At 43.9% G+C, this 18,012-nt stretch overlaps 1 protein-coding gene across 1 annotated transcript; it reads left to right on the top strand.

The window, feature by feature from the left end:
* The first annotated feature begins 9,980 nt into the window (after positions 1-9,980).
* Positions 9,981-16,762, top strand: spon2b (spondin 2b, extracellular matrix protein). Its single transcript, XM_020655743.3, has 6 exons — positions 9,981-10,154; positions 11,353-11,617; positions 11,791-12,014; positions 13,120-13,311; positions 13,582-13,768; positions 15,709-16,762. The coding sequence occupies exons 1-6, from the start codon at positions 9,996-9,998 to the stop codon at positions 15,885-15,887; spliced, it is 1,206 nt and encodes a 401-aa protein (XP_020511399.2). The 5' UTR covers positions 9,981-9,995; the 3' UTR covers positions 15,888-16,762.
* Positions 16,763-18,012: the final 1,250 nt, after the last annotated feature.

Genomic DNA, 18,012 nt, shown 5'->3' with positions numbered 1-18,012 from the left:
CTACTAACTTAAAGTCAAGCGGCTGGTTTCTTTACCGTTATAATCTCGTGCTTGTACTTGAGATTGGTTTTGGTCTCAAGATCGGTCTCTAGACCACTTATTGAAGAACTTGTCTCGGTCTCAGACTGAGCAGACTCCATTTTAAATCAAGACCGGTCAAGCCCACCACTGATCGGCTATTTTTCCTCATCGTCAATGTGATTAGAAAGAAAATGCCCCTTGCTCAAAGAGAGAATAACTTCCTTTTTTAGTTTGTTAAAAGTTTCCTCTCCATATTCAACCAAGGCTTTTTATCCCCAATCTGTTGCTGAAGCAGGTTTGTAGTCCAAAAGAGACCACTTTGTTTATACTGTAAAGATTCCAGGTGTCATTTTTGGAGGTAAGAAGCCAGCTGTAACTGAATCTGTCGATCCTCCCCATATTGTACTCTAGTTGTTTATTTTTTTGTGAATTATGATGCTGTAGTTTCAGGACTTGAGTCGGAGCCAAACCTCAAGATGCTGATTCATCTTAGTTTGGCTGTTTCGCTAGGTGCTGTAGTGGGGACTATGAAACTCAATGCACTCATCTTCAAAATCTCACATCTTATTTTGTAACTTTGGTACAATTGGTGGACATATTTCAGAGTACACCTGAAGGACAATCGGAGAGGGCCGACCTTTGCAGACCTTTGCAAAATGTACCGGTTTCTCCCTTGGCCATTGCTACACGCTTCTTCCCCAGAAGTTTTCCCTTACCTAAAATTAGACAGGGCTGTTGATGTTTCAATATATAAGAACACAGTATCAGAGCGCAGATGGCCTAAGGATTAGGTACCCAAGAATGCGTCAGCTGGGGATCGAACCCCTGAACTTCCAGTTGAGAGATGACCGACTGAACCATTGGTTGAGTTAGCTCAAAAAGTCTGCAGCTGGTTGTTCTTCTTTATCTCAACTTTAATTTTCAGGGTGATATAAAAACATTTCCTGGGATCTTGCTTAAGAAAGTCAAAATATTTTTTCCACTGTTACAGCTATTGTGTAATGTCTTTCAGTCCATCTGGGTGTCAGAGAAACAGAAACAAAATCCAGTTCCTCTTGCATTTCAAGAATTGTTGATAACTCACTCATTCAAGTTGACGGCGCCAATACAACTGGTCAAAATGGAACATTGCAATGGTTGTGATGCAATCTGAAGCATCACGTGTTTTGCAGCAGCTAAATAAATCAACAGTAGTTGTGGAGACAGAATGCCACAACAACGCCATCTTCCTTTAGCACAATCATCTCTAACAACAGAAATAGGCCGGAACTCTAAAACTGACCTGACAACCAAGATGAAAAATCCAGACTTTATTAAATAAGGAGCTTACATCTGAGCTTTCTTTTCAAATGGAGAATTAGAATGAGTCAACCTTCAAGCTGAACTGATACCTCCACTTCCTCCATGCAGACAACAGGACACACCTTAAGCAAACTAAAAACCTTAAGATTTATCATATTTTTAATTTTCATAGTCATTTTGGCACTTTTGCAACCTGACAAAATTGGACCACACCGTGTCTTTGCAGCACCTTGCTCCAAGTCAAAACTCTAAAATGAGAAATCTGCAAAGAAGCAAAAGGCTACTGTGCTGGAAAACTGAGCTCTCATTTCAGGTTTTTTTTTTTCTTTCTTTTACTCTTTTTTTTGGGGGGGCTGGGGTTGGGGGAAAAGGGCCCCGTAAATCATGTCCTTTATACCTCCGGCCGGGGGTTCAGCGCCTCACCACAGGGTGGGTGGAGAGCATGATGGGAAAAACATGATGGGGTCTCACTTTAGTGGGTCAGAGAGAGACAGAGAGGGAGCAAAAAGGGGCAAAGAGTATGAGGGGCTGTGAAGGAGGATGGAGGAACTTTCTGTTCTGGGTAGAAAGAAAGAGACAGAAAGAGAAGGGGTGAAATACTGAATATCAGTCCGATTAAGAGAGAGATATACAGACAGAATAATGTGAAGACTGCAGTAGGAGCAATACAAATCAGATACAGAAACCAGCGACGTCAGGACCCAGTTCAGTAAAAAACAGTATCATTAGCAATAAAAATGTAAATGAGTAACATTAGTGACAGGACAGAGGAAAAGAAGAAATTAAGGCTTGTGGTTAGAGATATCCGATCACGGAGGTTATTGTTTTCTGTCAGTCAGAGCACACGATATCAGTGGTTCTCAACAGGTCGAGCCTCAGAATCCACCACCAACTCCCTCATGGTCCAATAGCGACCCAAATTTCTGATATTATTCAAGCAATCTGATTTATTTAATGAAAAATGATGCAGTTTGGGCCTGCGACGGTCAAAACATGCATTAAAGAACAAACAAAAAAAACAGAACAAAACAAACAATATGAAGGAGCACTTCAAACTATTTTCCAGGCACACATTTGCATCAGCTGAGAATCACTGGAATAAAGCACACAACTCTTCAAAAAGCACCGTTAATGTGTACCAAAGACGAACCATTTTCAAGACTTAATTTATCCACTGAGAAGAAACTAACTGGAGCATTTCTGTCCAGCTGTTGACCTCTGGACAAGGTACATTTATCCTCTGGACAAGGTACATTTCAACCAAATGAGCGCTAAGAGGCCCATCAAAAACATACTGTGACCTATTTAGGGCCCAACTGTTACCTGATTTTTCAGTTGTCCGCACATAAATGGGTACATTGCAAACAAGAAATACTAAAGCAGCACGACTTGGAACGATTTTTTGGCCCAAAGACATGTGACCGTACAGGAGCAATAGTTCAAGACCCCACCAGCCAAAGAAAACCTTACATTTAAGTCAAGTAACAGAAGGAAAAATGGGCTAACTGCTAGCCTTTCTGATCCAGTAGCCTCTTTTCCAGAGTTAAGTCAAATCTGGCAAAGGTCATGCCCACACAAAACTAAACGACAGTGAAGGCTCACTCATTACCTCTCTCCCCACGCATGACCCCTAACTGCAATTTTTGGAGTAGCTTTTAGAACCTTTCCACTAAAACTCAACGATGCCGCCAAGGTGCAAACTGCTCAACAGCTCATCATGAAAGACACAAGAACAATTTGAAAAAAAAAAGGCAGCAAGAACAGCCGACTCAGCAGCCGAGAGATCCTGCAGTTGAATTTATATGTCTTGTATTTTAATACTCTGTGGTCATCCAATACCCCGGAGCAGTCTGAGCTGTTCATCCATAATTCTCAGGTATGAATTTGACCTTGACATCTCGTATTGGCTGGTCGGACTGTGGTGGGTTTTGATGATTGATGGCACAAACATTCAGCAAAGTCTGTTAAAATACCAGCAGTCTATGTCTGTGGAGTCAAACAGCAGGACCCAGAAAACGTGTCATCCCAGAGTGGAGGCAGGTCAGAGAGTTTCTGGATTTAATTCCTCAACAACCAACATCATAAGCAGCCAATATCAAGGCCTATATGGATGAATGCAGAAGAATATTTACATTTAAGGTATAACAAACTCGTTCAACATTAGACAAAGATACACCGGAGAAACCACAGAAACCTAACACTAGTGTAAACACAAGTACAGCTTCAGCCAAGCCAGAGTGGGACATGTGCTGCATTGATATATCATCGTCTGCCTGCATCTTCCATTAGAGGTTGATACACAAGCACAGACACAGATACACGACATTTATCCAAAAAGGAAAAGAGCAAATGAATGCACATGCACACAGATTGCTCCCACTCAGTGGAGGAAATTGTTCCCGGAAATCAGGGTTGATTACCTGATGTAACAAGGCCCCGGGGATACGTGTTTGGAGGTTAGGGGCGAGAACAGTGTGAAAGAGGTTGAATGTTCGGACCAGGTGTCGGCGAGGAGCGAAATAATGTGTGTGTCTGTTTGTTAAAGAAGAAAAAGTCAGGGTCTACATACACACTGGTATTTTCTATTTCTTAAAATAGTAAACCCATATGAAAGTTCAGATTCCAGATTCTATTTTTTTTCATTTTCTGAATTCTGTGTTTAACAATGAAACAACGTTTTGTCACCTGAACAGAGGCGACTCTCCTGTCATGGCAACGCTCCTTTCTGTTCTCCGCCCAGCCACCACCATCGGACTGTGTCGTCCCCAAACCACTGCCTGACGCCCAGCCACCACCATCGGACTGTGTCGTCCCCAAACCACTGCCTGACGCCCAGCCACCACCGTCGGACTGTGTCGTCCCTCAACCACCGCCTGACACAAAGCCTACCATCGTACTGTGTCGTCCCCACAACCACCGCAATTTGAATTGCCCCCCGGGGACAAATAAAGTTTTTTGAATTGAATTTGAATTGAATTTGAATTGAATTGAATTGAATTGAATTGAATTGAATCTGACTGTGTCGTCCCTCAACCACCGCCTGACGCCCAGCCTCCACCATCAGACTGTGTCGTCCCTCAACCACCGCCTTACTCCCAGCCACCACCATCGTACTGTGTCGTCCCTCAACCACCGCCTGACACCCAGCCACCACCATCAGACTACAATACATCTACATCTCTAGAATACAAATGTAAAGCGTCTTGAGATAACACTTAATGTGAATGTAGCACGTAATAGACAGGATAATCCAAAGTAGGGAATGAGCAGGGTGATGACGTTTATATCCTATCGTTGCAATCTTAATGCACGTAAAGAAGCTGCTTTACACTCTACTCACTCTTCTCTGGAGCATGTTCTGTATATGTCCAATTACTCGTAGCATTGATACAAAGGTAAAAGCTCTCCTCATAGGCTCCTTACGTCTTTAAACATTACACTGTGACTGCTGCATCCTCTTTATGTCAGGTCTTGCCCCCAGTCCCCCTTTCCTTCTTTCTGTCAGGGAACATCTCCTGCTGTGAGGGACGTTTTGAAAGAGCAGCTCAGGAAGATTTCAGGGACATGAAGTCCTGAAATCTGCTCGATATTTTCAGGTATGCGTATGAGTGAAAAGGGTTCCAGAGAATAACATCAGACTCGACTACCAGCAGTTCAGTCAACATGTAAAACTAATCAAGTCGTTTCTCTGCTACATGCTAGCTTTTTGCTATATGCTGCAAATTATAACACTACTAAGCGCACAAGGCAAGCTAAGATTGAAGCTATTCACACGTCCAGTTGCTTATCAAACACCACTGCATGGTGTGATCATGTGACACGTGTCATTATTTCAGAAAATGGCCCATAAGAAAAGATAATTTGGGCGGGGAGCATATTTCCTTCAAGATATTTTTAGCATGAAAATGTTTCAAGACAAAGACAGGGAGAGTGACTGATTCTTAACAACATGTGACCTCTGGGAGATTTTCTGTGAATCACTGCGTGCATGTGTCTCGCCTGCGTTTCTTAAAAACACGTGAGTTAGCCTCTGTGCATTTTTTTGTTCAGCAGTGTTTCCAGACTGATTGCAGTCGGAGGAAAACTTCTTTCAAATGAAGCCAGAGTCCCAAAACAATTACCTCATATTCCGTCCCCATGGCAATGCTGGCCCTTACCAAAACAACAACAAACAGGGCTGTTTTGTTTACAGGCTTCTCGGGTGGGACTTGTTGACACATGGCGGCCCCTCGGCGGCCTCCAACATCTTGAAGTTCAGCCGGTCACTCAGATCAACGTGTGCAGCTACTTCCTGCTCTCTCTGCTAGAGTGTTCAATGATGTTACTTGGCCGAGACGCCAATTCCAGCTTGTAAACCAGTTTTTGGATAATATTTCTTCGCAATGAAAGTCTGTGCCCACGTATAAAAAGAACTAAATCTGTTTCACAAGCTTTACTGTTATGAAACAGCAGAGAGGCTAATGGGTGCAGCCAAGGGTAAGTATTGATCTGAGTTATGTTGTTTAACAGAATGAGCAGCAATCAGCATCACAAACAAAGATTTGCAAACTGTCTTAAATGTATCCATTTTTCTGGTGTTGTGTAAGGCCTCACGTCCACCTGGTGTTTCTGTGCAGAAAAGCGCTGACTGTGGGAATGCTTGCATGAAGCTCTTGTGCGCTGAGAAGACGAGCGATGCACGTCCGTCCTGTCTCTATGACAACGGCCGCTGTAGGACAGACACTGCTCCGTTACTTTTTACTACAAGTTTTATGTTTGAGATAAGAGACGGTGCGAAGAAGACGTGGGTACAGGACACGATCCGTAGGAGGCTAAAATACTGGGAATATTTTACTTTTGGCGGGGCGCTCGTAAAAAAAAAGATGCTGGGCCGCTTTCTGCATGAATGCTCTCTACTTATTGAAAACAACTGAAAGAAGATACTGGCGCTCAGAAAAAAACGCTAGGTGGACACGGGGCTTTAGACGTTTTCAAGAAGCAAAATAGTGTAGCAGATTTCCAATATTTTAAGGATGGCAATGTGCATTCTGCATATCGGACACTTTCATTCATTCATGTTGAATGGATGGAGTTGTAGTATGACAGCATCACTTCTTACAACCACTTTGTGTGTCTAAAGCCGAGCTACTGTACGATTTCAGGCCGACTTGGACCGGATGTCTGCCTAATTTCCGCCCAATCGGGGTCGTTACTCGTGCAGTGTACACTGAGACAAAGCGGCCAATCACAGTCCGATCAGCCCGATCCCTCTTGACCGGTCTGATGATTTTCTGGCATGGTCGAAATGTTGGGTGTACGTACGGCTGCACACACTCGCACAATGAAATCAGAGCCCCGAGCTCATTCCCAGACTTTAGGACATTTCCACCTGATTTCACCTGCACAAAGAGACAACGCCTGACATCACCATGGCGACAGCAGGCATGCCTGTTTAATCTATCGCCCCCTCTCTGACCATGGAAGAAAACATTGTCAGGAATGATCTGATGACCTCGGTTGTGACACAATACAATAAGTTCACCTAACCTAATATTACATTATAACCTGACTGGGGCACCGATGGCCTAGTGGTTAATGTGCACTCCAAAAACGGAGACTATAGTCCTCCAGGTGGGAGGCTGCTGGGGTTTGGGTCCGGCCTGTGGCTCCTTTCCTGCATGTCATACCCCAGTCTCTATCCCAGTTCCTACTGTACCCACTGCCCTGTCTAAATAAAGGCAAAAGACCCCAAATTTATCTTTACCTCCCCCCCACACAGGGAAACTGTGGCTGTGTCTAATTTCTTGATGCGTTAAAAATTATATACGATGCACTCTTGGCCCTGGTTTTTAATACTTGAAACACTAGAAAGGCAGTTTGACAACCGCATTTATAACCCTCACATATCAGTGAATATATAGGATGCTGACAGAACGCCCACCCTCTCCCACCACAAAATGAATCCACATCCTCGACTCCCGACACAGCTGCGGCAGACACGTGCCTGACTCGCCTCTTTGGCTCGGGGCCCGTGATGGTGGTGTTTTCTGACCTATATTCTCCTCGACTCTCCCTTTCCTGGGCATTAACAGCTTCCTTTCTAACAACTGCACCTTTTCAATCCAGCACAAACACACGACTATGCCATGAATTTCACCCTTTGTGTGTGTGTGTTTTTTGACTCCCTTGCACAGGTTCAGCGGGCGCAGACGCAGTGCAATTCGTCTGGCCGTCACATAGCAGCAAATACCTGCATGTCAGTAGATGTTACGGTTACTACTAATACTGTCACTCATAGTTAATTCCTATTTTATTGATCCCAGTGGGACAGTTGAGCTCTCTAAGGAGGGCGAAGGTCAGAGGTCTGACAGACCAGGAAGAGATTAGGATTCAGAGGACACTGTACTAGTGTGGGATACAAAGGGTGGTCCTTCTCAGCATGTGATGATGCCATACTGTGAATAAGCTGTGTCATTTAGGTCAGACGTACTCTGTAGCCCAGCAACCTAAAGCAAAAAAATGTAACTACTCCGACACTGCTCATGCCTTTCCCTTCACTCGCTTTGCTCTACTGCCCTCAATAAAATGAAAAACACTGCAGCTCTGTTCGGTGTGAAAGAGCTGCAGGGTGGTGATGAGTTAACTTCCCCTCTCTTCAACGGCCTCTTACGGAAAGCAGACTGGACTGTAAAGTCAAAACAGTAAATCCCTGAAACTGACGGAGGTTGAGTTAGGGAAACTGGTTTCTCTGTGCGTGTGTTGGTTTGTGTTTGACAGACACGTGACCATGTGGAAATTATTAGATGTGGGCTGATTCAGCATGTTGGCACAATTCTGTGTTTGCACGCGAGTCAGTGGATCGCTGTCTGCCACCTCCAGGCGAAGTAAGTAAGTAAGGAACCACTCCCCTAACCTACACACACACACACACACACACACACACACATATATATATATATATATATCATCCTCCTGGTAAGAGACTAAAGACACACAACACAAGATCCAGGAGAAAACAGCAGCTGTTATCATCGCTGCTTGAGACCAGGAAGTCACACATCACACTCTGTAAAACTCTCACAGAGAAACTGTATCCTCTGTTCACGTCCCGTCTAAACCAGAGTGACCACAAACACTTGATGTCTGTTTTTGAGGGTGGGTGTACAGCCATCCTTGTGTTTATTTGTAGGAAATAAACACTGCAAGAATAAAACAGCTCCAGTGATGATACTCGTATAATGAAGTGAGGTTATGACATAACCCAACCAAAGGATATCGATGCTCCCGCAGGTCACCATGTGGTGGACTCTGAAGCTTCAGTGTTTATCCAGCTCTGCATGGGTCTGTAAACCTTTCTGTGTTCTAACCTCTCTCCATTTTTCAAAAGCATCTCCAATATTGATCCTAGTTTGAGCACGTTTCTGCTCGTGGAGCTTATTAGAAACATGCAGAGGCTTTTTAGGTCGGGTACAATCACTTCTATCTGAACCACTTCTCTTGCCCGCTTCCATCGCTGTAACACCTGTTGACCTGATAACTGCTCTCATATCTGACAAACCGAGGGGCGTCCAAACCAGCTGTGTGCGGGATGCCTTAAACAAATCCAGAGCATTCAGGAGCAGAATCTAAAGTTAGAAGGAGGACATACTGGCTGCTGCATTGTTGTCAGAGAAGCCAGCACTTCAACATAGCATGTTTCCTTAATGTCTGATCAGAGAGTAAGATACCTTTATCATTTCACTCTCTACACATCTTACTGATTGATCCTTTAAACACTGCACAGAGCAGTGTATCTAGGACTTGTGCATTGTTAAATGTGACAGCGCTAATGTTACTTTATGTCCATAAACACATAAATAATAACTAATATTCACAAGAGAACGGCTGATTGAAGGTGGAGAATTTAAAACAAAATCTGTGGTTAGTTCAGAAAACGCTGAGGTGCACATATTCTGAATTGAATGGAATAAACTACCGAGCGAGTCTATTGAGCATCAGACCTTATAATCATAACAAACACCTGAAACAGAAAGCAAAAAAAAAATAGTGAAAGTTATGGAGGCGCAGAGTTACTGCTAAGCCCTGATCGGTGCCAAAAAACACATTGTCTCTTTGTATTTTAAAACCTCCGACTCCTCAGCAATTTGTCCAACGATGCCTCAGCCAGCCTGACTTTACGAGGCCCTGAAAAACACTTCACAGTACTTATGCAAATTGGCTGTGACACTGGCAATATAACGTCCTACATGAGTTAAAAAGCAGTAGTAGAATTGGATCTAGCAGCTCAGGAGCAGCTCAGAAACCTCTCCGAGAGACATTTAGGGAGCTCTAGAAACACATTATTAGCCTCATTAGTCATTTTTGTAGATATATAGAGAAGGCTACAGTTTCACACTGTGAAACGACACCCTACCCACGGAGCTGCACAGGACCCCTGGCGGAGCATCCACGACTGCTGAACACATTAGTCGGTTAATGGGCTTCTTAAAAAGTGTAGGAGAGCGAGGAGGAGGGGATGAGTAGGAAGAGCCAAAGTCAAAGGGCATGAAGGGGGCAGGGAAGTCACCGACAATCAGAGGGAAAGTATTGAAAGTGAAAAAGTTTGAAGGCGGGTGAAGCAAGAGGAGGAGGGAAAGGGAAGGGCAGGGACAAAAGGGTTAAAAAGAGGGAGAGGAGGGAAGGGGGTGAAGCTCATGGAGGACATAAATAGGCGAAAGAGGACTTGGAGCCTTGCAGTCTTTCTTCCAGACAGCCACATCCATCGCTCTCCTCTCCCCTTCTCTTCACCTCCAGCCCTCCTCTCCACTCATCTGCTGCAACCTCTCACTCATCTGGAACCCCGAGCAAAATCAGTGAGTAGTTTCTGCACCACATCTTACATCCTGTCACCGCAGGGGAGGCACGGATAGCTGTCTCATTGAAGGATTATCAGAGTATGCATGTGCATTTAGAAAACATATACTTCTATGACTGTTGATATGCATGCATTCATAACATAATGAAAGAGTAGCAAACACTTGGAAGTTGCTGAAATGTTATGGACACAGTGCATTGTATTAAAATGAAATAAATGCTGCAGTGGAATGCAAACATCTGCAGACATAAAATGCATTCTGCTCCTACTATGTGGTCCCACTGTCATCCAATAAAAGTTTGAAAATGATACATGTTTGCATGTCAATACTGTTGCTGAATGATGTAGAAATGATTGCAAATCCTGCACAAAGTATAACTGCATATCACTCTATGTGCTTACCCTTCATGTGAATTTTATTATAAAATGTATCCCATGAGGTAACATTAACAGAATGTCAGAAGAAAAAGATAAAAACAGAAGAGTTCAGGTTAAGGCTGCTTTGTGAGTGTCATGTCGCTCATACTGCAGCTTCATATGGACGATAAGATGAGGTATCCAAAACTCTAAATGTCAGCTGGCATAGGTTCCTTCTGTTATATAATATCACAGAGCAAATAATTTACAGTCCCCCCCAAGGCTGTAGTTACAGCAATAACAAAAAACAAACGTTGGGTGTTTACTTCTTAATTAATACAAGCTCTCGTCCCGCCACTCCTTCACCCCCCTAAACTGACTTTACAATTCCTAAACAGTGGAAAAAAACAGAGCGTTCAAAGTGAAAACTGCTCCCTCTGACTCACATGCCCCACTTGATTAACTCCCCACTGGTGGTTCAAGCAGACGCTCTGCCCTTTTACTAACTTCTCTTTGTCAGTGCTGTTATGTTCAGGATCAGAGAGGACAACAGCAACTGCAAGAATAGATGTGAAAATCAATAAGATGCATGACTAATAACTTATTTTAAATCGGGCTAATAGACAGAAAAAGACAACGTGTGCAAACACAAGTCGAGAAGGAAGGACATGTATGCAAACATTTGGCAAAAGTTTCAAAAGACAGACTTCTTGTTGTGTTTCATTGGCAAAACAAAGAGCAGGAAAATGTTTGCATGTGGTGCTGACACTCTTTTTTTTGCAGCTGGATGAGAGCTAGATAGTAACGTTATCATTGACCTTTCTCCTCCCTGTTTATAGACCTCCTCCTTCAGGTACTTCATCCTCAGCATGAACGCCACAAGAAACATCCTCTCCCTCTCCGAGGCGCTCTACCACCTGCTCCTCATGGTGCTGACACTGGGCCGAGGCGTTCGTTCGATGCCGGTTCCCACTGACATTCCCATGTGCACGGCGTCAGAAACCGCCCAATACAGGCTCACGTTTACCGGCAAGTGGAGCCAAGCTGCTTTCCCCAAACAGTATCCAGTCTACCGGCCCCCTGCACAGTGGTCAAACCTCATTGGTGAGTGCAAACCAGTCTCAAACCGGTCTACCCATAGTGCACAGCGTCTGAATACAGTTTATTGCATAAAGAGTATATAATCTGACTGAGGCAGTTTATACACATCTCTGATGATGTACCTTTTTTACTGTACCTGCTGCTTCAACTAACATCCTTCTCTCCTCTACTGTTAGGGGTGACTCACAGCTCTGATTACCACATCTGGCAGCGTAATGAGTTTGCCAGCAATGGAGTGAGGGAGTTCGCTGAGAAAGGCGAGGCCTGGACCATCTTGAAGGAAGTCGAGGCGGCCGGCGAACGCATCCAGAGCGTTTATGGGATCCTGTCAGCTCCTGCTGTTGTGGGAGGCTTAGGCCAGATGAACACTGAGTTCGAGGTCTTCGCCAGGCACTCCTATGTAAGTCACTCAACACCTGGTTTTCTTTCACTTTGGGTCTGGACTTGCAAGTATGACAGAGGCTTTTTTTTGGGGGGGTCAATAAGATGGTTTGATTCTCTCTTAGCCGAGGTCATGGGGATTGTGGTGCAGATCATCCAGACTTCTAACACTTTAAGCGAGCGTGACAGTGTAGTAATTTGAAGGTTTTGTACCAAAATTAAACCCGATTATCTTTACATCCAATGCGCCTTGCAGATGTCCCAACAGGTACAATGTATTTCCAACAATGATTGTGTTTACAGCCAAATATAAAAATATAAAAATTAAGCTATGGTTATGAAAATTCAAAAATGATCCAAAATGTAAAACTCATGACTGAAGTGGTTTTGCAGTCATAAGTCAGAAACTGTCATGCTACTGCTGCTGTCGGTCATAAAAAAACACAACATTATGATGCCTTATTAGGCGGATGCTGCAAAAGTAAATGCTAACTTATCTGTCAAATATGTGTTAATTAAGTATCATCTGAGGATGTCAAAAAACGCAAAATTACTGGATTTTCTCTTCCTGTAAAACGTTTCAAATGTAGGATGACTCATCCTGCACTCAGGGGTGTTTACTAATCTTTGTTGTAGTTAACGATCCAATCAATCCATCCCAACGTGATGTCCCGCCTTCTATCTTGTGATTGGTTCTATCTCCTTTCAGTTGGAAAAACAAAATGACAGTTAGATACTCTTGTAGTTCCATTTCATGGGGATTTCAATGTAATGATAAAACCAGCTCCAGTCTGCTTTTTTTTTTTTTTTTTTTCCACGTTCAAGTCCGACTTGTGTCTGTACATTTGATGTCAAACTCTGCAGGAGTTGGCTGTTAATCGTCCCGCTGATGATTGTCTGAGTGGGACATAAAGTTTGGGGAACATCTGACAGAACAAAATGTTAAGCTTGGACAAGAGAGGAGAAGTTAAACTCACAACCCTTTTTCATTTTCTTTCCCACCCATGTCTTTCTCCTTATCTCCACCTCTCACTCTGACCCACCTCTTCGTTTCCCTGTCTCTTCATCTCTCTCTACGCTTCCTATCCCCTCCCTGTGGTCTACTTCCTCCCCTCTATCTGCAGTTGTCGTTTGTCGTGCGCCTCGTTCCAAGCCCGGACTGGTTTGTGGGTGTGGACTCTTTTGACCTGTGTGACGGCGACCACTGGAAAGAGAATATGTCCCTGGAGCTTTTCCCTTATGATGCAGGAACTGACAGCGGGTTCACGTTTTCTTCTCCCAACTTTGAGACCATCCCACAGGACAAAATCACACAGGTAAGTCTGCCGGAGGACGAGGCCAACATCCATCAATCAAAAGCCAAAAATCACATATGTGGAAGAGGCTTCATCCAATCAATTGAGCAGCAGAAGATAAACAAATCTTGAAGGCGTTATGTGTCTCCATGGACATTGTAGTAACCTAAATGCTCAACACACTAATATCTTAGCTGCTGAAAATCCTGTTTTCTTTTGACAAGATTAAAATCTCTTTCCATCTGTCATAAATCACCAAATATTCACCGTAAATCCTTCTCCTTCCCACAGATCACGTCTTCCTTCCCTAGCCACCCTGCCAACTCCTTCTTCTACCCCCGCCTGAAGCACCTGCCTCCCATCGCCAAGGTAACGCTGACCAAGATAAAGAAGACCAATCAGATCATCACCTTGCCCGTGGAGCCGACCCAGTCCGACCTATTGTTGACGGGAAACGAGATTGAAGACTCGCCAATAAGTAAGTCTCAGCCGTGTATATATGCTGAAAATTTCAACTACTGTACCTCAAAAAAATGCAATCATATTTAAAAATGATGAAACTAGAAAATCCACCAGGACTGCTAGCTTCGATGTGCTTGATTGCCCAATGCAGTGCCGTGCCACAAGACCTTGCAAAGCCCCTCTATGGACCTGACATTTAGCAATCATGTGGGTCAGTAGGATAATTGTGTAAAATAATTTCTTGAAAACTGCAGATTTGACCCAGTATCCCTTCTCCTCCAACTCTCACTGATAAGAGTAACAAGTACAGACAGAAGTATGTATTCTAAGTTGCATAAATGTACGGTTTCACCCATCACCAACAGCTTTTGGTCTTAGTCTTTTGCTGACTCAAATGAGCACATTTGGGAACCATTACAGGCCCACACACAAAGTCAATTACTTCCAACCAGACGGCGAGAAACCAAGTGAGGGTAGGGCATCAGAAAAACGCCAGGGGCACATCTGGGCTCCGGTGAAACAGCAGGAAAATTAAAGACTGAGAAAAGGGAAAAAAAGCATTTGAAGAAACAACCATGAAGAAATTATGTACAGCCATGTTTGGGTCGTGAACCCTTAAATGGGATGAAGACGTGTATGTTTTAACAGGGTCTGTCTGGATCCATGAGAGGGAAGCTGGTTTACTTAATGTTGGACTGTTAACATTTAAGACTCCCTGCTGTAGCCATTAGTGGTCATAGTGTAAAAAGAAAATGACTGCAGAGGCATTTAGGGTGATAGCTTTGGGGAAAAAGGTGAATAGTTTAAAATGCAAGTTCAGCCAATAATACAGAAGTCAAATAAACTGTACTGGTGAGTGATTATCTTCAACATGACAAGGAGAGGAAAATGACCTTTTATAAAGAACAGAATCCACCACAAAATGTCTAAACAGATGACTTGACCGGGGGAAAGGTTTTCTTTGGAGGGGAACAGATAGCGTGTCAACCTGGCAGTCCAGCCAGACACTGCGGTAATCACATTCAGTGTTCACAGTGAGGGTTAGGATTCGAGTCAGCGTCACAGAATGCAGGTCCATTCCCATGACAACCGACCCAACAAACAGAGCAGAGGGGCCAAATATCTGCTGGGATTTACCCGCCCTTGATCCCAATGCTCCGTCCAACCCCTCCATCTGTTTATGTGTCCCTCCCTCCTGTCATCCCTCCTTCTCTCTGATGTCTTAAGAACTCGAGAGACAGCTTTAATTAAAGATTAGCAATCACCGCCTCTAGGTTCTGTCAATGAACACAAACTTGAAATCAAATGACACAAGCTTTATGTTTCCCCTTTGTCCTTTAAGGGCACACAAGTTGAACTAGGATGTGACTTTCTTGTTCCATTACTCCACCCGGCTCCATCACCAACTCCCATCCCTCTGCTTTTCTACTTTTCATGACAACCAAGTCTGCAATACTTATCAGGTCTGCTGAGGTAGCCCAGCAAGTTCTGAATGCTGGAGAAAGGGAGCAGAGAAATTAAGAAACAAGGCAGTTTCTTTCCGCCTCTATTACAGCTGAGGAAATCCCTAACTTCTGCATCTGACTCATTAAATGGTAGCAAGCTCACTCAGCAAAAACTCACTCTATAAACGAATAAAACGACAGCGACGCGATGCCAAAATCTAGAACAAGAAACTCTGGTTCACTCAATGCACGCCTGTAAAGTCTTTAAAAAGCTTTGAACAGAGAGACAGCAGAGAGAAGTGCAGTGATTTTCTCTAAAATGACTAATCCCACTGCTCTCCAGGCAAGTCCATAAAAAGGAAAATAAAACCATTCTCCACTTCCAAACAATGAAAACATTACACTTAAAAAGCTGGCGAGGCACGCCCATGCAATGAGGGGAAACAACTAACTTCACAAGATTACAAAGAAAAACCTTCATGTGATTCTAACGCCCCCGCTCTCCCTGCAGATACGCCTCTGGACTGCGAGGTGTCCGTGTGGTCCCCGTGGGGCTTGTGCAAGGGCAAGTGTGGAGACTCAGGCGTGCAGCACCGCACACGCTACGTCCTCATGCACCCGGCCAACAGTGGAGTGGTCTGCCCCCTGCTGGAGGAGGAGAGGAAGTGCTTCCCCGACAACTGTTTATGACTAGGCCAGGAGAGGAGGGAGAAGAAGGAGAGGAAGGAGAGGCGAGAGAGGAAGGAGTGCACGGTGAGGAAAGGGAAGAAAGCGAGGAAAGGGAGAAGGCGGAAGAACAACAGCAAAAGGTCCGCGGTGAAATCGCACGAGGTGTAAATACGACGAGCCGGACTCCCTGCCCTCCGCTGCAGAAATAACAGAATGACTCATCCTTAAGCCACATTGGCAGATCTGTCGGCACTAGAGAGGCGTCGTTAAACTATTAGAAAGTAACTCAGTTCTGTCAGATTATATAATTGGTTGAGGGGAACAAAGATGTTTTATTTGGAGTCAGTTTGACTGTTGGGATGATCACAGACGTGTGTTTGCCTGCAGTGTATTATGACTCCAAGCAGCTTTCAACTCTCGGATTAGGAAGTAAAGCTATAAGAATACTAAAGATATAAAACCTGACTTTAAGAAATACTGATCCAAATAACTACATCATCTAAAAACAGGAAGGCTCGGCTGCTCCGTCTGCAGACGAACAAAAGAGTCTAAGATAGAAAATAAAGTTCCTGGTCCATGTCACAATCAAAACATAAACAGAGACGTTGTGGTTGTTTCCCTGAAGACGAAGAAGAGTATATTTATTAACAGGATTTTAACCTGTAGTGTACAGTATATATCATGTCAGGAAGTAAAAAAAACAAATGTATATTCCTTTGTGTTATGAAGATATTATTTCAGTACGGAAAATCAACCTTTTGTAAAAAAAATGCCAAAAAATGTACAAAAAATGTCTGCAGTCTTTATGTGTCATGAAGTGTAAATATATCTAAGGGATGTTGTGGCCTCTTGTTTGATAGAGTCTCTTTTGAATAAAGATACGACATTTCAGTATATTCAGAGTCTCATTGATTGATTTCACGTCACACAATCATTATAAACATGATGGCTTCAAATCCCTCTGAGTGCTTCTGCTAAATGCAATATGTGTTTTTCACAGCTTTGCAGAAACTGTTAAAATGATTTGTGTCGGATTTATGAAGTGTAAGACACAAATTGCCCCAGCAGGTCTCACCTTTGGGTTCAGGTCATACACTTTATAGGTAGGAGCTTTCACCAGTAGGGGCCTCTGAGGGCTGACATACTTAAACCACAACAGTAGACCAAAATGTGCAGATTTTGCAACAACAGCAGGAAACCTCCCTAAGGGGGCCCCATCTGACAGCACTCACTCACAATGACCTGCTAAGCGTTGCATGCATTATTATTATTGCTGTGAAAACCAAAGTTTGTTGATGAAGAGGAATGATCCGTCTAGAGGAGAGAAAAGAGGACGAGGAGTAAGCGCCGGGACACTGGCAGACATGATGGTGATGAACACTGGCTGGAGGGCCCCCCAACTGATTCTTGCTTAGGGCCCCAAGAGACTCTAGAATCGCCAATGGCTAGGCGCAGAGCACAAAAACTTTTTTGTCTGCTACGCTACAGCATACGAGTTAACGCTGAGTGAATGTGAATGGGCAATTGTTGGACTCTTGCATAATGAAATTCATGAACACCGATGTGGGATGAGAAATAAATCTTCCACAAATGAAGAAGATATTGGAGGCTCAGGAGCGAAGATAAGGCGAGCACATCATTTAATGAATTAGCCGGTCTTTGTAGCCCCTCATGAGCGGCTTTAAGTTCAGCCGTAGTCACGATCATTTGTAAGGATTTCTCTTGGATGCTCATTCACAACAAAAGGCACACAGGTCAATTTGATGGTGACCAATACACCCACAGTATAGGCCACTTGATCCCAACCTTTTTCTTTCCTCCTCCCCCTAATTGTATCTGAAGTTGTTTTCACATCTACACGCTGACATCACTCAGGCTTCATCCATCAATATTTACAATCTATGGTTTGAACTCGCGGCACCCGCTTGGAGGACTAAAGCCTCTGTACATCGGACGTGCGCACTAACCACTAGGCTACAGGCGCCTCATTATCAAACATGTTTGATTTAACCCCCGATGCTCTGTGCGCTGATCAGGGAGGTTAAGAGTGGATCTTTATACCGCTCACACTTATCCGGGCAGATAATCGGTTCTGAGCAGCCTCGAGTGAAGAACGCCGCGCTATTGACTTTAGTGAAATGTTGTC

This window comes from Labrus bergylta, chromosome 9 (genome assembly GCF_963930695.1).
Source record: "Labrus bergylta chromosome 9, fLabBer1.1, whole genome shotgun sequence".
NCBI lineage: Eukaryota > Metazoa > Chordata > Actinopteri > Labriformes > Labridae > Labrus > Labrus bergylta.
This window is presented reverse-complemented; position numbering and strand designations above follow the sequence as displayed.

Excerpts from the sequence above, each read along its gene's own strand:
- spon2b (XM_020655743.3), top strand. The coding sequence starts at position 9,996 with ATGGAGGACATAAATAGGCGAAAGAGGACTTGGAGCCTTGCAGTCTTT. Across the intron at positions 10,155-11,352 it reads TGGAACCCCGAGCAAAATCA|ACCTCCTCCTTCAGGTACTT; the intron begins GTGAGTAGTTTC and ends CCCTGTTTATAG. Across the intron at positions 11,618-11,790 it reads ACAGTGGTCAAACCTCATTG|GGGTGACTCACAGCTCTGAT; the intron begins GTGAGTGCAAAC and ends CTCTACTGTTAG.